Here is a 22,853-nt window from a genome sequence, read left to right as displayed (position 1 = left end):
GTAACTGAAATCCATTCTAGCTTTCTGTTCAACTACGTCTCATCACACATAGCAACTTCAGTAGCGTCAGAAAAAAACCTGGGTTGTGCTGGGCCTGATTCTCATTTACATTAGGATACTTACATGGATTTCTGGCTAGATAAAGAACCTTCATATTTTATACAGTATGTAAATGACATATAATATTCACTTAAAACCTTGTATTAATAAATGTAGGGATTTGCAGAAGTATTAAGGATGTCATACACTGCCAGAACTCAAATGAGTTCTTGATATAAGCAAGGATCAATCACCTTCTCTTCTCCTCCTAATGTATGCTTTATGGTGGAGATATTTCATGGTTTTGATTGAAGAAATGCATACACGTTCTTTTTCATTTCCCTCAAAAACAGTTAAAATACAAAAGATGCAGTTGAGTATCTTTCCTTTTGTTTTTCATTTCCATTATTCCGCTGCATTTGAGGTATACAAATAAAACTGAATTGTGTGGGCAAGAAGAGAAGGATCTGAAAGCAAGCTTTACTTCCCCGTGGAGCAGTGAGAGACTGACCTCATGTGGTGTGAAACCAAAGTTGCTGGGGGAAGTACAAGGATAAAACTGTATAATGCAAACATCTTTGAAAATTTAATTTTTCTCATGTATTTCTGATTTTTTTTGTGGAAGTTGTGCTACTTAAAAAATTTTAGTCTGGATAGTCTGTAGTCTGATTGCTAATAAGAAGTTGATCAGTGTCCATATTCCCAAGGACATTTTTGTATCCCAAAAGGAATGCTCTAACAAGCTGACCCCAAGACAGCGGTCTGTGAGCTGTGGCCCAATTATCCTTACTGCTGCCTGTACATGATTTTAATTGAAATGAGTAGGAGTTTCATGTGAGCAAGCAACTGAATAGTCAGTCTTTGTTTCCAAGCCCTTTCTGGCACTTCCCCAGCAACATGCTCATTGTGCTTTCAGAGCCCTGCTCTCTAAAATGAAGACAGTGGTTAGGAAAATTATAAAGTGACTCTGTGCAGAATAGGCAGGGTGTTCCTGGTGTATATATGTTTTAAATGCATGAATAATATTAATAGAGGAGGTTTCTAAGTCAATTCTATTGGCCTGATTCATCAGTATATGTGGAAGGATCGAAGTATACACATAACAAAAGGAGGTTCTGTTATTTTGAAAGTCTCCTTAAACAGCACACATTTAATTTCAAAGAATTTTGGGGGTATTATAACTTAAGAACACTCCCAGGAAAAAGAAAATAACCAAAAAAAGTTTAAAAATCTTTTGGGAAATTCAGATGAACTTTAGAAAATCTCTCCCTATTCTGTAAAGTCTTCTCTATATGCTTAATTGTATTCTGCTCTTTATGTTGACTTAAATATCTGAAATAACAAAGGTCTTTAATATTTTCTACAAGTACTCTGAGTACATCTTCCAGATGACAAACCTTCCATTTTCTTCTTTACAGATCCTCTTGGAACCAGGGGTGATACAGGATGTCCTAGCAGCTGGGAGTCATTTGCAGCTGCTGGAGCTTCTCAGTTTATGTTCTCACTATCTCATTGAGGTGAGGCTTTTTGGCCTGATCAGCTGTTTCTGTTTGGTACCCTTCTGTTTCAAGCCAAATTTCAGTAGGAGACTATTAGTGCAATACTTGGTGTAATCTAAATGGCAAATACCGAATTCCAGGAGATCTGAATTTTGGGTGTAATTTGGATTTCAATTTATGGTAGATGCTTTATCCCTCCATCCATTTTGTCCATGTCATTCCTGAAAACAAGAATGATCCACTGATTGCTATCAGCACGCGTGAGTTTGATTCCCCCTTTTACCAGGGAATTTACTTTCCTCTACTTCAGTGTACCAAATGTAAAGATATTTCCCTGTTGGGATCATGGGTGTTGTGACAAATTCAGACATGTAATTCACAACAGAATATTGATGTGTATTCCAGGGCACTACAGCCTCTCACTGAAGGAATAGGGTTTATTATAATGGCACCTTATTCTCAATAGGCCTTATGCCTATAATGTCAATGTCTTTATCAAACAAAAAATTTGAGTTGCAGTAAAGTTGCTTTTTCTTCTTTTTTTTTTTTTTTTTTGTGCTTGGATTGTATAGGAAATGGGTTATGATGACAGCAAGAACACGGCTTTGACGGGTATCTGTGAAAAGCCTTCTAAAAATAAAATGGCAATAGCAGTTCTACAGAACTGTTTCCTCCTCTTGGTAACTTTTCAGCACAGTTTCTGACTGTCACACAGAAATCAGATGTGTTAACTGCACCTGGGCAACACTTGGGCATGGAGATGCACATCAGCACAGCGCTCTTAGTATGCTCTTGCCTTCCAACAGTGTAGCTGCCTTTGAACAGTTGGAGTGTGCTTGGCAGCACGCTGAGCTCCTGAGTACCAGGGGCATGCCGGATCTCGTGTTAAGAACTTCAGGATGTACTTGAAGGCTTTGTGTCTTACAGAGAAAGAATCTGTTCTGAGTGTTAACCTTAGGAAACCCTTCAAAATGTATATTCAGATAATAAGGTGGTACTCATTTGTGTATTATAAATTGATTAGAAACGTAAAGGAGCTGACAGAGTGCTGCAATTGGTATATTATTTTTTTTTTAGGAATGCAAGGAGAGATTTCATTTTCCTGAGAAAAAAAGGCATGGGTTGTGATGGCAAACATGGTTGGTTTGAGGAATAAGAACTGTGAGATATCAAATAAGCCACAAACCCATTTGACTTAGTAATTGTCAGGCAGGCATGGCGAGGGGTTACTGTAGTGAGAAAGATGTAAATGTAACACTAGTAATCATATACAATGTATTTAATGGTCCTCGAACAAACCAGTCAGTGTGAGTATGTCTTTGATGCTTATGTGGCTCTCACTTTGTCAGAAATTGAACTAAAGAGACTACTGCAGCAAAGAAGCTATAGAAAATATTAAAGAGTAGGAAAAGTTTTTTTTTTGTTGTGCTTATCAAGTAAGGGTGTGAGAGGATGTAGGAAGAGGAGGTGTATACTCAACATAAATTCTTGTGCTAACTTTTTTCTATTACCTGTGTTGAGTAGCCTCTGGTATTTGTAGCTCTTCTCTTAGCACCTTCTTAATACTTTTAATCCCAAGGCCATTGCAGGGGAAAGACAGAAAACTACAGGGTCAGCAGTGCTTTGAATCTTGTCCTTAATGTGCAAGCTATAGTCAATTATTTAGGAATAGATTGCTAATGAATTAAGAAAATAAACTAACCCCAAAATCACACTAGCCCCATAAAAAACCCAACAGGTTGGAGTGAATAAATATTTCTTCCAAATTATTCTGTAATTAACAGACCAGTAAAAATTCTCTGAACATGACAGTCAGAGAAACTTCTAGGTTGGAAAAGCCCTTTAAGATGAGGTCTAACCACAAAATAATTTGCAAAAGAATCAGAGGCATTTAAATTCCTCTCCTGCTATTGCTTTTCCTGTTGAGCTCATGTCTTTTGATGCATTTTATCTCATGCATATGTTTATTTGCATGGTTTTTCTCTTTCTACTTACAAGATTACCATGAGTCATAGAAACCACAGCTCTGTGGCCTGCAGTTGCTGTGAGATGTGTGAAAGATGTGAAAAAGCACTGTTGTGCCCTGAATAGTGTGCCAGGGTAGGACAACTGGAGCTACACTCTTGTAAAAATTAAGAGGAAGTGGGACCCAGTGTCCAGATTTACAGTAAGGGAGGTAGGGAATAAGGTGGTGGATGAAGAACAGGAGAAAAAGGAGGAGAATATGTGTTGGAAGACAGAAAGCAGTGCTAATTCTGTAAACTATTTTTGAATCAGGGTCTCATTGTAAAGGTTTGGAATCTGCATGCACATCTGTGGGGTGGCTGTAGCTTACATCGTGTTGGGATTTAGGCTGTATTTTACTCTTTTTGCAGTATTTATTTTACCAAGTTCACCTCAGCGAGGCATACAGATTTGCAGTCAGAATAAATTGCAGTAAGAATTTACTTGTCTTTCTTGTTTTTAAAGTTGCAGTCCATGCAAGTAATCAGCCTTGAGTAGTTGCTGTAAGTCTTTTTAACAGAAGCCAACAAGGTATTGCATGTTAAAACAGTGATATCTTTCAGGTTCAAACTAATTAAATCTGTTTCTGTTCTTTGTATTATTGTGTGATTTTAAAAAATAGCTCTTGCCTTATATTAGTATTATCTGCAAATAAAATCCAAGTAGCTAAGGAAGGCTTCCTTAAAACCACTTATCCTCTCTGCAGTTGGTAACTGGGGCGTCTTGTTGTCCCAGGTGCTGTGATACAGATGCTGGAAAGGGAATAGTGCTTGCCCTTTCTCTTTTCTTTGATGAATGAGTGTGCCAGAATTCTTCATATACAGTGCTACTGAATTAGTTTCATGCTGTTTTGAGTTGTTCAGATATCATTGAACTTAGCTTAGTTTAGCCTAAATTCAGGACACACAGTGTGTAGGATCTAGCTGTCATTTATTGTTGTGTGATGATGACACAGAGTTTTAACTTGTTAGGATTGTCTTTAACTGTTTTGATTAGACCAAGCTTTTCCTGTATGAGTGCTGCTCTTATTGTTAGCACTTGTTCCAGCTCTTCTCTAGATGTTCCAGCCTGACAGTTCATTGGCACCATCTTGAACAGTTTCATCTCTTTTTGATACTTTTATCTGGAACCTGTAATAATTCCATGCATTTCAATGAGGATGGCTTTTTTTTGCTACAAATGCAATTGGCATTGCCCATTCATGTGTCTGTTTCAAGGCACATTGGTAGTCTATGAAGTTCCAAAGAATATTGTAGTGATCTGATTCATCTAAGATGATTGCTGAAGTGTCTCATTGTCAAGAATTATTTGTAGTTCACTGGGGACAGAATAATTTCCAGCCGATGCTGACTTTTATATTGACTGGTCTTTAAGGAATTTCATCTTGGTCTCAGAATTAACAAAATGTTATTTTGGCTATGACAGATCCTTTCTTACAGACTAAACAGCTTGGAGGACTTTAATTTTTTGATTAATTTCAAAAAAATTTCTGTAACAAATTGTTTAAATTGCATTTATGGAAATTTTTTTAAAGAATTCTCAATCAAATGAACAACAGGAAAAAGGCAAGGAATATTTTCTCCCTACCCTTAATTAGGTAATGCAGTGGAGGTTTCTGACAACACTGCTAGTTTATTAAATGCATTTTATCATCTATAAACTTCTCATTATCAAATGTTCTGTAGTATCTAATGTTGAATCAATATTTTCATTTGAAAACTCATGCTCATTTTAGATTGATAATTTATTAGTTTTTATTTTACAACTGTGGTAAATAATTTTCTTTATTTGCAAACAAGAGAAATGCCCAAGTATTCCATACTTTAGGTCTTAATTCCAGCTTTGTGTAGTGCAGACTTCTCCCCCCATACCAGCGTTGTCATACCTTGAATTATGATTATTCCACAGCCTCTGCTGTTTGGGGGTTTTGTTTCTAGCTTCATTTGTAGAAGGGGACTCTTTTGAAGCATGCTGATGTATTTTATTTGAGATACATACATATTCATGAATCTCTCATGTCATCTGCATAATTCTCAGGTACATTAAACATTGAAACAAGGCTTGTAAGCGCACACATCTGTCTCAGGCTGAACAAACGGTAAGGCAATGCGATTTTTCTTAACTGCTCCAGAGGTGTGGGAGAGCTAAAGACTTGAACTTTGTGTACCTTCAGTGGCACTGAGGTCTGTGATCACTCACACCGCATTTGCAGCCGTGTGCACATCCAGTTCTCTTAGGTTCTTGTTTCCCAAGTTCCTCCTCCAGCTCAGATGCACTGTCAGTTTTGGCTGAGGTTTTTTCAAAGGAGGCTAATGCAGAGAGCTGCAGCCAATAGGCAAACTTTGAAATATAACAGGAATGGGTTATGGGTCTGAATATCTCCTTTCCCTTTTAAAAGTGGATCATATTTGCCATATGACATAGGAGAAAGGAAGAGATAGCTAGTTAAAGGCATTAAATGTGGTGGACATATGAAAATGTACTTTTTAAATTGAACTGTTGGTATTAGGTAGTGTGTTTGTGATGACCTATTTTTGCACTTTAAAGCTTGTGAATGTTTTTCTGAAGGATACATTACAACTTTATTCTTATGCAAGAGAATAAATGTATTAAAATCTTTATTCAGAACATAAATATGTTTGTTTCATGAGTATGTCTTAGTTACATAACTGGTTGTAGATCTAAGAAGTTTTTGTCTTTTTTCTCAACTGTTTGTGTATTCAGTACCAGAGAGCCACAAACTGCAAATTATTTCAACAATCAAAGAGTCTTAATAAGGAAGGAATGCTATTGAGAATATAAGTTTTTAATGGAATTTCCTTCTACTGATCAACATCAGCTCAGTATTGTGTGGGTAGTAATTGGTTTTTAAAGCAGAGGTTGATTTCCACTGGTATTCAGGGATCTGGGATATTGAACTGTCCATAATTGAAATCTTAAAGCTAAGTGATCTTTCTGTTTATTCTGAAGTACAATAATTTTTTTTTTTTCCAGTGGAGTTCTAGGTATTAGAATTAGTACCTGAATTACATTCAAGGTATAATAGTTGTGGGTGAGGAGTTCAGAAGTTGCAGAACAGTCCAAAGCATTTCTGAGAGGCAGGATGTGGCATGACTGTTAGAGAGCATTTATCCCTTTAATTTTTTGCTGCCAGCTTAGGCAACTTTTGTGAAGAACAGATGAAGTTTACACACTGGACAGAGTCTGGGACATCGTTTATGTTATGTGTATTGGTTGGACAGTAGCCTAGTTTCAGTACAGACTTATTTGAAATGACTGTCCTTGTACATAATGCTGGAAATGATTTCTTATTCTCACAGTTCCTCGGAGAAGCAGGTATAGTACACAAGAGCAGTGATGATCCTGATTGCCACTGAAGTTACTCTGACTTGTAAAAATTTTTCTTGGGATCCTAAATGTTTTTGTTTCAAGCGAACTTGAAAGTTTGATGCCAGTTTTCCCATTATTTTTAAGTGCATTAGGTTCCCTGCTAAATGTTAAATGTACCAGATTACTTTTTAGAAACTTCATTTCATTAAACGGAACTCTGCTACGGGTATATATGCTTGCTTGCTATTGATGTCAGTCATACCATCTTTAAAGACAGCTAATTTAAGCTAAAAAGGAAAGAACATTTTAGGTGAGTGACGAAAATAAGCCTGAGGACAGCATTGTACAACTGCAGTCAACTGTAATTTTCTTGGAGCTGCCTCTGTACTGTCCCGCTCTGGATTCTTGTATACAAAAGCAGACAGTGAGGAGGATCAGACCTGGAATACAGAAATAAGATTAATCAACTCATAAATCCTCCTGGAATAATTCATGGTAATGATTGAAGCAGGCAAATTGTCTTGGGTAGGTGCATTTGATTTGTAATCTTGTACTGAAATGGTCAATTTAGGCTTAAAACCCAATTTTTTTTCCTGGTGTACAAATGCCAAATGATCTAAATATTTTCTTATTCTAATTTTAAACTATTTGAAGGTGTTGTAGATTGAAATATGTTACTGTTTTTAAGTGGAAAAAGCTACAGAAGAATTTGTGTGTGGAATTAAAAGGAGGCATGTGCATGGTTTATATATGTGGGTAGGCCAGAGCTTCAAAGCTATTTATTTTTCTTAAACCAAACTTCTCCATTTGGAATGGTGCCAATGACAATCCCAACTTTCAAGATAAACTCCTTCAGAGATGAATTAATTTGTACACCAGAGATTGAGAGCATCACCTTTGTATTGCTAGAAGCCCCAGATCAGTTGGGATTTTAGCTCCTGGGTTTTTCATATAGACTGAATTAAACTGCTGGAAAGAAAATCTAAAGGTCATCTAGCAACCAAGGCTTGCTTTTTCTAACTAATACAGAGTTTTTAATCTAAGTACATGCATGCACACTCTGCACACTCCCCTCAATCCCCCAGAATTAGTCACCACCAGCAAGCTTAGCTCAACCAACTTTATCCTGTGGTGAAGTTACCTTCCCATGCTAAGAATACAAAGTAGACAAAAATAATGTCTTATATTTTTCTGGTTTTAAGTGTTACGCAACCAGTTCTTGCTGTGCTATTTTTTGAAGGAGGAACTTTTGTCAGCTTGTTGTCATTGAGCTATTGATAGTCATCAGAAAAGTTCTTGGAGAAAGCTCAAAAATAACTTTGGGAATTTTTTTTCTGTTATCTCTTTAATATACCGATATATTACAGAGATTATATATATATATATGAAGTGTTGTTGCACTAGTGAGGATTCCAATCTAAAATGGGACTTGGAAGAAAAATGATGGTAGTTGTCTCCATTTTTTACTTGGTATCAGTGAGGAAAATGAAAATATGCCGGTGATAATAGCCAGTCACTTTGCATGCCATTCTCAAGTAATCCACTTGCTGCTTTTTATCTGCAGTGTTAATTGAAACTGATGATGGATGTGTAAAAAAAATTATGCTGCAACATCTAGGTGAACTACTGCTGGCAAGATCAAAGCTCCCAAGCTGTCTAAGTTGTTGTATGGATACACCTTGCCAGTCCTCTGCAGCAAAGTTCCAGGAGAGGTGACAAGTTGGGAAGAGGCAGTTAGTGCTGTATCTGCCATCTCTTTGCACATTCTGTCAGGAAGGGCGAGCAGCTTTGCCATGTGTTTTAATAGGGACAGGGAAATTGTATTGCTTCACCATTTCCCTCCCTGCCCTTCCCATGTCATTCAAGCCAGTGTGGACTCTTTAGATGACCTTTCTGTCCATCAGTCCCTGAAAGATTTCTGCTTCTGGAATCTTTCCAGTATTTTTATAAAGCTCTAAACAGGAGCTGATGAATGCCAGAATGCTTAGCGTACAAAATTCTTCTTTGGTTTTATTACCATCTGATCAATAATAATGCTTTATGTTCTCCCTGTCCCTCCTGGTCTCCAGTGTATTTCACTTAAAATTTTCCATATGAGTTGAGGCAGTTTGGATTCATGAGCCCCCAAAATGGAAGTATTTGTAATTGGGTAGTGCAGCTATCGTTATCTTCTTGTGCTCTCAGCGACATGTCCACTTAGAAGTCTGCAGGAAAATTTTGTTTATTGCAAGAAATGACATTCAGAAGATAGAATGGCTGAACTGGACTTGGAATGAGGCAGTCGGGGCCCTTCCTCCCCAGGTCTGGACAGCAGGTGGCAGTGTGAGTCCATAACAGTTTGAGCGGAGAAATTCAAGCTAAAATCAGAAAAAATGAAAAGAAAAATTATTTATTTTTACTCTGTATTAGTCTTCTGACCTAATCAGTAAAAAAGTCATTATTCACACAACACTGGGCAATATGCATTGTAATTTTTAACAAATAATAGGAAACTGTTAATGTTTTCACAGGAAATACAGTTCTGTCTTGTGCAGCAATGGTCATTTATCACTGCATTTTGTGAAATCACTCATTTGTTCTAATTTGAATGTAAATGACTCTAAGGTTTTACAAATAAGGTGACAGACTCACATAAATGTAATTGCAGGGTTCATCTCTCTCTTTTTATATATCACTCATTAAGTTATGAATTAAATACATCGTATTAAACCAGGGGCATGTCCAATGATGATATTGTAATGGCAAATTACTCTGTGCTATTAGAGGTGTATTTTTTATTCATGGACATTAATTTGTCATTAAGCGGCATTAGTTTAGCACTTTTATGTGGAAGACGTGACCTGAAAGAGGAGACTTACAGCTCTAATGTGAAAGAAGAGGAATATAGGCACCAGACATAGAGAGGGAGTTTTTAACTCCTGGAAGGAAGCAGAGAGAAATTTTACTTAAATTTGCTTTCTTCCGTAGCACTTTGAGTTGTGTTAAGCCATTTTAGCAAATGTATTTCTGACAAAAGAAAATCTTTTGATTATAAAGTATTTACAATATGGGAAAAGCCAGAATGCTAAGTACGAAATGGTGACTATAAATCATTTGTAACCTATGAACCTGAAGAGAACACTAGGCTTGAAGTGAGTTACAATCTGATTTTATCTTAGAAGTATCACTGTGGTAGAGAGCTAATTGTTCGTCTTTTCTTTCCTCTGTACTAGCTTACCCCAAGTAAAACTGATTTTTTTAATTCTTCATTATGAAGTAAATATCTTTTACCTCTTGTCTACTTTCTATTTTTAGATACACTATTATTATTTCCACAGGGGTCAATTTCAAGTTCTAAATGAAGTAGCAAAATCTTTCTTAAGAAAATGAATGAAAAAATGCATTATTTGATGGAATTTCAGGAGGCAACTTATCACCTGATGTATTAGACTAAGGAAAATAGTGAATGACTCAGTCTGCTCTGTCTTTAAAAGATGTCAAAAAGACCTTGTAAATTTTATTTTAATTTTTCAGTCAGTTTAATAGACAAGATTTTCAAAACCTTGTTTATTTAAAGGTGAAGATGGACTGAAGTAATGAGGATCCAAGTTGATGCATTCTCCAGTTATGCAGTATTTGCATTTTAATCTTTTTTGTAAACCATTTCTCATTAAAGGCAAAAGAAATCCAGACTTGATACAAACGTATGAATTTTGCAGTTGATAACCTGCCCCACCATTTTTTATGTTTTTCTGATGGCTTAATCATTACTGTGTGATCCATCTACCTGAACTGCTTGCAACATGCTCAACTAATTGTGCTCATTAAGAAGAAAGATTTGTAAGGAAAATTGTGTAAGCCCAAGCTATGTATAAGTAGCTTCAGAAATGGAAATATTCCAGATTATCATCTCTTTTTAACTGCTATTAAATACTGTTAAATACTCTTAAACCATTTATGTTTATAGGGGCCACAAAAAAGAAACAAGTTTCATATAAGGCTTTTGATATTTTCCAGTAGATCTTGTAGCAGAATTTTAACACTTTCCATTGTTTATGATATTTTGTTTGCACGGCTGCATGAGTAAAATTTGTATTTTGTGAAGAATTTGCACTTTCACTTGAATAGTGATGTAGACTAACTCTGTTTAGAATAAAGACACCTTTCTGTCCAAGGTACTGAATAGGCCTTGAAACCAGAATGAATATAAATGTATACATGCTGTAATGACTTACTGAATCTTCAGCCAATATGTAATCAGAGCTTTGAAGGTTATAAATTGTCCTCATTCTTCTCACTAGTTCTAAAAATTGAAGATACTAGCCTAAAGATTAGTGGCATCAACAACTTTATTAACATAAATAGCATCCTGGAAATGTGTTATTTCAAATATGAAAAACATGAGAAATGCCTGTAATTTCATTCACCTGACTTTTTTTTGTAATATATTAAAAACATCTGTTTATTAATTTGGAGGAAGTTGTTAAATTTCTCATCTGTTTAAACAGTTTTATGGAATTTGTGATTTCTGTCACAGTGTGTCTATCTGTATAGGCAGCATTAGATCTTAAACCAGGGCTTTTATTTACAATTCAGTAGGTACTGAACTGGTAGCACATGAAATTCTTTCTACATTTTTATGGGAGCTGTTGTGTTCTCTGGATTAGAGGGGTAGTGATATATTGGCTGAACTTGTCTTGTAAGCACTTTCACCTTTGTTGTGGAAGTTTTCAAAGCTGTATAGTGGAATTTTTTTCTAAATTCCATTTCATTGTTTCCTTCTTCTTAATTGGAAGCACTATCTATTCTAATTATATATGTAAAGGGCCCTGAGTTTCCATAGCATCTCAGCACACCTGCTTGTCATGGGGATGTATTGTAGCAACCTCAGGTATGTTCAGTTGCTAGCAGTCACTAGGATTGGAAGCCAAACTGACTTGAGATGGCATGTTGTGGACATGAAAAACACCAGGGGGGAAGGCCTGCTGCCATACACCATGCCCCAAATCAGTGTTTATGTATGTTTGTATTTGGGTTTGCCTCCCTCTCAGTATTTTTACTCATATTTGCAGCATTACCATCTTCATGAGGAACTGAAGTATGTAGAAAGTACATGTATGCAATGCTGATGTCCAGGATCCCCAAGGCTGCTATTAAAAGTTTACTGTAGTTGAAAGTTTAGTGTAAGTTTACTGTAACCAAACACTTGAAATTATTTGACTGCCCTAGGTAGTGTTGTAAGTCTTAACTTCCATGTATTCCTAATCAAGTTCTGGACTCACATAGTACCATTCATCCCTGGACCAAAATTTGAACAGGTTAAACAATTTCTTGAAAAGGAGCAAAACAAGTAGCAAAAATGATGTGTGTGTGTGGTGAATATTTTGAAGGTGGGGGAAAACAAGCAATATTAGGCATATGTAACCCAAGTTGTTGATAGGGTTTTGCTTATAAGTGTGGTTGAAATCTTTGAAATTTGAATATTTTAGCAACATTTCTTACTGAAACTTGTATTTGAGAAGGACTAGCTTTTGTAACATTTCATGCAACAATCATTGGCTAAAGTCTTTTTCAGTAAGCTGTAGTTAATTTTTGAAAGAAATGACTGTTCTGCAGAAGTACATTCTTTTTGAAGCAACTGAGCTATATCTCATCTTTAAATGCTTTTCCAGTGTTCTGTGAAAGAGTGTCACAGAATGGATCAGATTGGGATCCAACCTGGTCCAACCTTCCTGCTCAAACTGGGTCATCTGATGGCACAGGAATGTATGCAGGCAGTTCTCAAATATCTCCAGTGAGGGAGACTCCACAACCTCTCTGAGCAGTACTGTTCCAGTACTCCACCTGCACAGTACACAGTGAGTTCTTTCCTCATATTCAGGTGGAACTTCCTGCCTATGTTTGTGTCTGTTGCCTCTTGTTCTATTGCTTGGCACCACCAGGAAGAGCCTGGCTTTATTCTCTTGGCACCCTCTTTTCAGATATATTATTGAGGTCCCCTCTCAATCATCTCTTCTTGAGGCTGAACAGGTCCAGCTCCCTCAGTCTTTCCTTGTAACAGAGATGCTTCAGTCCCCTAAACATCTTTGTAGCCCTTTGCTGGACCCACTTCAGGAGTTCCAGGTCTCTCTCTTTCTGAGGAGCCCAGGGCTGGACACAGCACTCCAGATGTGCCTCACCAGGGCTGAGTGAAGGGGCAGGATCACCTCCCTCGATCTTCTGGCAATGTTCTTCTTGATGCACTCCAGGACACTGTCTGCCTTTTTGGCCACAAGGACAGACTGCTGGCACATGGGCAGCCTTGTTGTCCCCCAGGACTCCCAGGTCATTCTCCACATACGTTGCTTCACTTGATTCTATTATGTTTAAAGGGAAATTCTGGAGAGGTGCCATTCAAACTCTACAGGATTGATATCCTGACACATATCTGTAGTTGTGAACAGTTAGAAACAGGGCCCACAATGATCTATTCAGCTTTTAAAGGTGGTGTCTTTAAGGTGAAACCTTGAAGTCAGTGAAAATTTCATCATTTGGTTGTCTTAAATATATGATGCATTGATTAAATGTTCTTCTCTGTGGAAAAAAAAAAAAGGCTTTATGCTAAATCAAGAGATTCTGAATGTAAGCTGTTTGAGATTTGGAAGTGAGGGATTGAATTATTTTTTATTCTTGGTAAGAACTGCTAGAAACAAATGGACAAGAGTCATCATGATCTTTGAAGGCTCCTGCATTCCTGCTGGTGTTTGGCACCTGCAGCAGTGTAAACATTCATATGAATTAATTTTGGGAGGCCTTGTGACTTTTTTGGCACTACTGAAGGTCAGATGTAGAAAATCAAACTTGATGTTGAGTCAAGGCCTGTTTTTTTACATTTGGCCTTCACCCTTTCCAGGTTTTCTAGTTTTGAAAGTCAGAATCGTAATAATTTCTAACTGAAAGAATGACAGGTAAATCCCAAGTCAATTATGCTTAAAATATGCTCAGCCTGGAGAGTGAAAGGAGGCTCAGGGGAGACCTTATCGCTCTCTAGAACACCCTGAAAGGAGTGTAGCCTGCTGGGGTCCATCTCTGCTCACAGGCAACTAGCAACAGGACCAGAGGGCACAATCGTGCTAGAGGAAGTTTAGGCAGGACATTAGGAAGATATGCTTCATAGAAAGAGTGATTTGCTGTTGGAACTGGCTGCCCAGGGAGGTGGTCACTGTCCCTGGAAGTGTATAGAAAAGACTGGATATGGCACTTAGTGCCTTGATCTAGTTGACAAGGTGGTGTTAGTGCATAGGTTGGACTTGATGGTCTCAAACGTCTTTTCCAACCTAGTTAATGCTGTGATTCTCTGAAAAACAAGCAAACTCCTCTTGATCTTCACATGTACTGATTATGTTTTAAATTCAGTGGTTCTTCCAGATTTTTTTCATTCTTTTACTTTTCTGCCTATTTATGGCCTACCACTATCCCTTTTAATGCTGTTCCTCTTGAAATCAGTTCTGATTATTACATTGTAAACCTAGTAATAACACCACTCCTAGTTGTGAGGAAAAAGAGATGATCTTTTCACTGCATAAATCTGGGGAAAGATAGTTGTAGAGAGTTTTATTTTACTGGGGTATAATGTTTATACAATACATGTTTCAGACATTTTCTAATATATTGAACCGTATACGGTAACATTATACGTAACTTAAAATTCTGTTAAAGTTGGTGAAGACAGGAATTACCTATCTACTTGAGCACTGGAGTGGGTTCCAGGCATTTGAGGTTCTGTTCTTTGTATAGTCTCCATCATGGGAAATCTTTTAAATTATCCTTCTGCTTCTCCTTTTTTCTTCTGTAAAATGAGTATTTGCCTTGGTTTAGTGCTATGAGCAACAAAAATAAAATTCTTAGTGATTTTTGAGCTGAGGTCAGATATTGCAGGAGCATAGAGATACCTGAGAAAATAACAGTTTTCCAAATAAAATGGAAATGTTGCCTTTTTATCATTCATATACTTACAGTCAGGTTCTTTTAACTGCTGGGTACTCTCATATCTTCCTGCAGCTGCAACAAGTCTCTTGCTTTTGAGAGGAATGAGAAACCATTATAACCCCAGTGGTCAAATTGCACAAATATTTCCTTCTTTACCTGTACAGACAGTTGTCAAAAAAACTTGTTTTATTGCAGTCATTTTTTTTTTAATGCAGAGCTGCAAAATGTACCTAATCCCATGAAGCCAATGCAAACAGTCCTGTACTTTCTAGTCCCTTGTCCAGGGCAGCTCTGATCCTACATTCATGCACCAGAAACTATTTTCTGAAAATTTAGTCAGAGCTGTTTTTCCTTTCATATATTCTCTTCATGTTATAAATATCTTTGCTCAAGATCAAATCCTCCAGGAGACTTTCTTAAAAAAACTAAGTTGAGGACCTAAAATCTTGCAAGGTTACTTTTCCAACATGCAGTTTTTAAGTATCCTTTAAGTTTGGACTTCAGCACTGGGACCAATAATATAAGAGTAGATTTAAAATGTAATGTTGAAGCAGCAAGAGGGCTTGTTTCTTTTATTGGGCAGTACTGGGTGTGCATTTTATGACATGAGCTGCTTTTTTTTTTTTTTTTCCCCCACAGCACAGTTCTGAGAACTGATGTTGCTATTTATGACTGCTTCCTAGTGCATCCTGATGGCTTGTCAATGTTGTTCCAAATAGAACAACATTATATATGTTCTATATATGTTACTGGATCCCAGATAGATATAGATATACCTACACTTTTTTTAACTTTTTTTTTTCTTTTTTTCTTTTTTTCTCTTTTTTCTTCTTTTTTAACCTGGAAAGCCTGACAATACCCATGCTCCTCTTGCAGAGTCTTCTGCAGACTCTGCAGATAAAACTTACCATTCTCCACTTACACTCTCCATTAAACTGTTAACAGCATTGGATCAAAATTTTTGAGGACTTTATATATAACTATATCAAAGTTATACTCATTATTGAGTTATCCTGCACTGGATTCAGCATTTTGGTAGATAGAGTATTGCATGCTGCCTTAAAATTCTAATGAAGTTTTGTTGCTTTGGATTCTTTTGCAAACATTTCTGAAACTTGAATTTAACTGTGTTAAGTGACCTGTTATTCCACTTATTTTAGGCCATTTGTTTCATTCTCTGGTGTTATTAGATGACCAACTCAGCTACCTTTTCCAATTCTTAATTTTCAGATGTGCCTGTTAGCATTTGGTGATAGGCTGTTCCCTGAAACGGGGTTTTAAGAAAAGTGTCCCCTTGCCAGGCTTAATAGAGAGCACATGTATATATCAGTGAAATGTTCCATAAATAAAATGTCCTCAAAACATTATGAAACCATTGTTTGAAACATCCTTGTTCTTATTTATACCTAGAGAGTTAACATTAGTATATTGATAATTTTAAATGTGCTCCCTGTTTGTTATTTAGTGTAATGTCTTGGGTTGTGAATGTTGCCTTCCTTTTTTCACTTAGTGATGATGATGCTTTTTATCAGGCTTTATCATTTTTCAGTTACATGTGTGCAGAGGGTAGTTGGAGGAACAGTCACTCAGCCTCCTTGAGAAGCCACATCTTCTCTGAATTGTGAGTCTAAATCTTCTGCTATATTCCAGTACTGTTTGCCTCTTGTAATCTCTGGGGTTCTTCTCTGGATCTGCTCTTGTGTTCTTTGGTCTGGGCTTTTTCATACTTCTGAAAGTGACAGTGTCTTTTTCTCTCCAAAGTGGATCCCAAGCACCACAAGAAAAACAGACTTACAGCATTTGGTTTTGTCACTGTGATTAGGCCCTCAGTGCACAATGATTGCAGACAATCTTGCTTAGCCGTGGAATAGATTATGGGCAGTGCAGCTAAAATGTGAGGAGATTTTGGACTGAAAAGCTCAAACAAGTTGTTACTGAGCATATCCAAATTATTTTTCTAGAGGCTTAATGAGGGGTGTCACTGGAAGTTGTTCACAGGGATGGAAACTCCTATGATCTATTTCCATTCTGAATATTTTTAACATGGAAGAGAATGGTCTTTTCCTGTCAGGCTTATTCTTAATAATGTATAATATGCTTTCAGAGATGTTTTCAAGGGATTTCAAGTGATTCATCTTGAAGCTGGAAAACTTCAGCTTGACTTATTAAATGTTGGCAAAATAGCAAGTTATTTTTAAAAAGGCATTGGAAAGGGAAACTGTCAGGTACACTAATACCTCTATTAACAGATATATCGGGAATGTTGATTTTAATTTTTTTTCCTTCTCCCTCTGTCATCCATGCTGGTAATGGAAATATGAATTAAGAATAAAAATTGCACTTTGATGTACTGTGACTTAGAAATAATTTTTTTTTTCTATTTTCTATGTCTAAAAGTTTTCATACTGATTTTCATATTGATTTAGTACTTTGGTTTCCAGTATATTAAGGAGGATTTACTTAACTACTTTTCATAGAATAGAATCATAAAATCATTAAGGTTGGAAAATAGCCCCAAGATCAAGTCTGACCTTTGACCAAACACCACCATGTCAATTAACCATCACAATAAGTGCTGTCTCGTTGTTTCTTGAATACTTCCAGAGAAGGTGACTCCACCACTTCCCTGGGCAGCCTATTCCAATGCTTAACCAAAGAAAAAAATCCTTCCAAAGAAAAAAAATATTGCAGGTGTCCAACCTGAACCTCTCCTTGAGGAAATTTCCTCTTCTATCACTAGAAGAAGAGAGCATCCCCCATCTAGCTAGACCCTCCTTTGAGGAAGTTGTAGAAAGAGATAAAGTCACCTTTGAGCCTCCTTTTCTCCAGGCTAACCACGCCCACCTCTCTCAACCACTCCTCATGTGAGTCACTCTCTAGACCCTTCATCAGCTCCATTGCCCTTCTCTGGACTCTCTCTTGCTCTTCAATGTCTTTCTGGTAGTGAGGGGCCCAGAACTGGTCATAGCACTTGAGCTGTGTCCTCACCAGCGCTGAGTACAGAGAGAGCCATTTCTCCAGTCCTGCAGGCCGCACTGTTCTTTATACAGCCCAGGATGCCATTGACCTTCTTGGCTACCTGGGCACAGCTGGCTCATGTTCAGCTGCTGTTGACCAGCTCCTCCAGGTCCTTTCCCACTGCACAGTTTGCAGACCCCAGCCTGTAGTGCTGCATGGGGTTGATGTGGCCAATGTTGAGGACTCAGCATTTGGCCTTGTTGAACTTCGTACTCTTGGCCTCAGCCCATTGATCCAGATACAATTTGAAACAAAGTCTTAAAATTAATTGAATTTATTTCCCCCTCCCCCCAGTAACTGGTGTAGAACAGTACAATTACAAGATCTGTTACTCAAAGACAAAATGCAGTTAAAGACGTGATTGGAAAATAGTTTCTGAGCATCCTCAGTAGAATCTATTGCATCATAATTCCCATTTGTAATATGTCATATTATTTCTGTCTTGCCTGCCAGACTGAGTGGCTGTTGTTGTGTCTCACTTGAGGACCAATTTTACAGAGAATTTTCATGTATTAAATCATAGGATGACTTTGGGCTACTAATGTTGGCATCAAGAAAAAGGCAGTTTGACTTCTAAGGTATTTCATACAAGATAATTTCTAAAGCTAAGGAAGTATTAATGCTGCTTGTAAAGGTACTGCTGAAAAATCAGGAATACTGGGAAGGGTTTGTCCATGCAGAAAAATAAGCAAAATCAAACTGTGAGAGGTGTAGAAAAGGTCGACTAAGATGATGAGGAAGACCACTTTACCTGAGATTAGAAGAGTTTGCCTTGTTTGGGCTAGTAAAATGAGGGCTGAGGAGGAATATTGTTTTTTGTAAATATATCAAGGGAGTAAATACTGATGGGAGAGGGGCCATGGAGAGAAACATTATGCTGTTAGATCTGAAAGATAATTTTGGCACAGAAACAAATATATATAAACTGTTTGAGTGAATTAAACTGGAAATCAAGAGATAGAGTCTCAAAATCAGCCGAGCCTTCTTGTAATACTAGTTGGGAATAAGATGGATCTTTCTTAATTTATGTTGAAGGTGTTTTGATGAGCTTGGGGTATAGTAGAGAAATAGGCTTCCACTTCTGTATTCTCATGGCCTTAAACGGTTATGGGAGCCTGTAACAAAACAAAAAAAAAGATGTAGTAGTACCATACAGTTCTATTTTTCTTCTTCTGGTTTGTAATTATTTATTTTGGCTTCTGAAAGCTTTGGATTTCTAAGGGACAGCACTTTCTCTTCCTAGATTTGTCAATATTAGCAACAAAAACAAAAAAAAAGAGAACACCTAACCATAAAAAAATTACTAATTGTTGATGTGTTAACCAAGTAGTTTTCAGCTTTTCTCTTATGCTGTAGTAATTTTGAAGAGCTAGCAAAAATATAAAATGATAAATCATCTGTAGAGACTATATTCTGTGATTTCTGCTGGAGTTAAGGATATATTAGTGTGCATGAGAAATGTTATTCCTCACAACATGTTTGAAGAGAAGGCAAGCTGCCATAATTGGTAACAATGGTAAATGTTGATAAATCTCATTGAATCCTCGCTTTGTGTTTCTACAGTGTGAAATGATATAAAAGTGCCAGGGGAAGGGTTAGAAGATTTCCATGTTCCTTCATCCCTGTACTTTTATTTTCTAAATGCAATATAGTGCTACTGTTATCTTGCCAGGAGTAGCTGGTGAGATGTGAAGCTTTTCATTTAGGGCGTTTCTGTGCCAGGGACACTTAAAATATTTTTTTTAATTATAGCAGCATCTGTTAACCAAAGGAAAGCAGCTATTGAAACCTCTGCAGAACCTTACCTGTAGTTGTTCCACTGGTACCATGAAAATGTAACTATGTAGTCTTAATATTTCCTTATTTCTTTCCATGGCACACATAATTGTGTGTGCAGATTATAAAAGGTATGTATAATTAGGGTCATCACGTAAAATATTTAATTGGATTGGCAGTTGAAGTAATTTGTACTATTTAATAACGTAGATCAATCTGACTGAGTTTCTAGAAAATGTTTGCTTTTTTTAGTTTTACATATGGCACGTTTCACTTTCCTTTTTTGAAGACCACACATTTGTGTCATCACATGAGCAATCTGAGAGTGTCATGTCTTTTCTCTGGGCTTGTGAAGCTCACAGGCCTCCTCTGTGCCTTCAAAGAGAATTCTCACTAGCACCAGCCAGCAGGATTAAACCTGAAAACTGAGCAGATATAGAGAAACAATAAGTGTGAAAGGAAATGGATTCTTTTAGAGTAGAGGAAAAATAATAAGGCTGAAATGTTTTTATATTGTTGCTCTTTTACTTAGCTCTAGACCTACTTTTAGAACGCAGCAGGGACGCAAATTAACTTTTCATGGTCAAAGGAGAAAATGGAAGCAAGAATTAAAGAAAGTGGTGAGAAAGCCGTGATCTTTCAGAGAGATTAATTGTATAAAATAAGTCACTTAGAAAACCATCTTTTACTTTGTCTATAAACACATCTGAAGTTTGCACATATTGCATAATAAGTGTAATCAATTCTATACAATGAGAAATTCTGAGCCAGCTGTTTTGCTCTGACCAGGCTTCAGCAAAATGCTTTTCGTGGCTCAACTGGATGACTTTGGTGTTTAACAGAGGCAAATTTCAAATAAGATCTAAAATATACTTTTTGTGCTTATTATGAAGCCTTTGTGTCTGGTGCTGTGCTGTTGAGCCATGTGCATGATCTTAGTTCTTAAGTAAATGTGTGAAGTTTTGCAGAACTAAAACAGAAACAGCTAGAACCAGCAGATCTGGATTTCTTTTATCTTAAAATTGTGTTGATCCCTTTTGTTGTCAGGTAAGTATATTTTTGTCATTACAATTCTTCATTTTGTTACTATCCCTTATCTATTTAGGGTCCATCTCTGCTATGATTTTTGTCAAGATTTTTTTCTGAATGGTGCATCTGGTTCATAGTATTTAATGTGGCAGAGAACCTGGAGGATGTAGGGTCAAGACCTGTGCTGCTTAAGGATTTTGAATAGCTAAGTCCCTGTCTCAGAGACCTCACACTTGGGGTTGTATTTTTTTTTTTTTTATTTTTTTGCTTTAAAGAGGCTGAACCCCTTTTAGAAAAGAGGGAAATAGTGTCACCATGCAACTCTTCTCTGCTACAGCAGCAGGGCTAGTCATTTAATACCTTGATTTAGAACAGTGTTGCAATCTAGGAAACAGGTGGAGTTACAACTGGTTAAGGTACTTTGGATATTAATGGCTTGGCTTGGAAGTGGAATTCTAAAGCTGTATATACTTTTGCTGTTTTAATTATGCATTCATTAAAAGCTTTTATACCCAACAGAATAAAGTAAATATTGTTTGATCTCTGTAGTGTGCTCCCAGACTGTAGATTTGCACAGCAGGGTCTTGATAATCTGAATAAATTGTATTTCCCCAAGGAGTTTATCTTTCAAATAAGGTCATAAAGAAATGCATTCTTTCCCCTTAGTTCTCCTTGTGCTTTTTCTGCTATTTATAACACGGAGCACAGGAATAGAGGTATATTGTAGTCTGCTGTGTACTTGGTTATGATTAACTCTAATTTATCAATCTGTTACATCCTTTTCTGTGGCTTGTGCAAGGCAATTATTCTTTAAAGTACAAACGAATAAAGATGGTTTTGGAAGCAATTTAAACACAATGTTTATATCTATTTTTCCTGTTTGACAATTTATCATATCTCTATATTAAAATACAACTCTATCAAAATATTCACACTGTCACATCGTTTATTTTGAATATTTAATATTGTCATCTTTCAGATTATGTTTGTTTGTAGAACATATTTTCTTTTATGAGGCTTTTAAATGTCAGCTCATTGTTGAATTGGTTTGGCATCCGAAGGCTGATACTACTGAATCAGAAGACCCTTAGTGTGGAGTAATAGATTCCCTCGCTTCAGTGGGGGGATGCACACTACATAGGATGCATAGGATCTGAGGTAGTTTCTTATTTTAGAAGCAGACACTGATAAATATTTTGGCCAATTTGTTTTGAGTTTACTGTGAGATTTCAGAACTATTTCAACTTAGTTTTAAGTGTTGTATGTATAATTTTATACATATTTTCTTAGCCTGGATGTGTTTCAGCAGTGTAACATACATCATATTAGAAGAGATAGGATCACTACCTTCAGTTCTTAGTGACAGCTCTGCTTGTGTTCATATTTCATCTTTCAGCTGAGAAAAGATAAGTAGTGTATGCATAAAAGTTTATGAAAAAAGGGTTAAAAGTTTTAAAATGTACATGATCCTGGTTTGTATTGCGTGTTCTCAAAGAACATTTACTTCAGTACAGTACCACAAGAAAGTCAGTCTCACACGACTTCAAAATTTTGTAGTTGCTCAGTTCATGCAATATAATGATATCTGTGAAAGGCATAGACTGCCAGTACTCTTACTCATGACCACGCCTAAATTTCCTGTTTAGTAACCTATTTCACTATTTACCAAAGTTTTTAATTCAATTAAGGTTTTAGGATGAAAAATCTATTCAAATCAGGCTGAGCTGACAGTGATGGCTTTGATCCTTCCTGTGGGACTTCTTTAAAGCTAGACGATAAGGTGCATTTTTCTTGCAACTAACTTACATACTTCATTTTAGACTATTTTGGAAAGTTTCACCATTTATAAGAGCAAAGTTATGTGATCAGAAATGAACATTACTGATTCCAGGCCAAGGCCAGTTCTAACAAAACACACTTTTAGTATTCATTAAGAAGCAGACTGTAAGTTCAGCAGGTAACTAATGCATTATGTTAGGAAGCATCAAAAATCATCTGAAATTTAGCACTGAAAATAAGTAAACACAAAACAAATAATAAATAAATAAACAAACACATACATAAATAAACATCTGAAATAAATTATTACATGCAGTATAAATAACTGGTGAGATTTTGTTTATACACCCATAAGTATATTTGGCCTCTTCAACTGTTAAGACAGCTTTCATAAAAGCAACTTCAGTTGCTGCTGATTTGAGAGGCTAGGGG

The 22,853-nt window shown here is 36.7% G+C and overlaps 1 protein-coding gene across 1 annotated transcript in view; it reads left to right on the top strand.

Annotated features, from left to right (window-relative positions):
* KLHL32 (kelch like family member 32) overlaps positions 1 to 22,853 on the top strand; it is a 121,082-nt gene that overhangs the window by 56,156 nt on the left and 42,073 nt on the right. Inside the window, exon 5 of the mRNA XM_005518222.2 lies at positions 1,458 to 1,556. Coding sequence (XP_005518279.1) covers positions 1,458 to 1,556 — 99 coding nt within the window. The remainder of the gene's footprint in view (positions 1 to 1,457; positions 1,557 to 22,853) is intronic.

The sequence above is a fragment of the Pseudopodoces humilis genome, chromosome 3 (genome assembly GCF_049639895.1).
Source record: "Pseudopodoces humilis isolate 2021_Gansu_Grassland_sample_001 chromosome 3, ASM4963989v1, whole genome shotgun sequence".
NCBI lineage: Eukaryota > Metazoa > Chordata > Aves > Passeriformes > Paridae > Pseudopodoces > Pseudopodoces humilis.
This window is presented reverse-complemented; position numbering and strand designations above follow the sequence as displayed.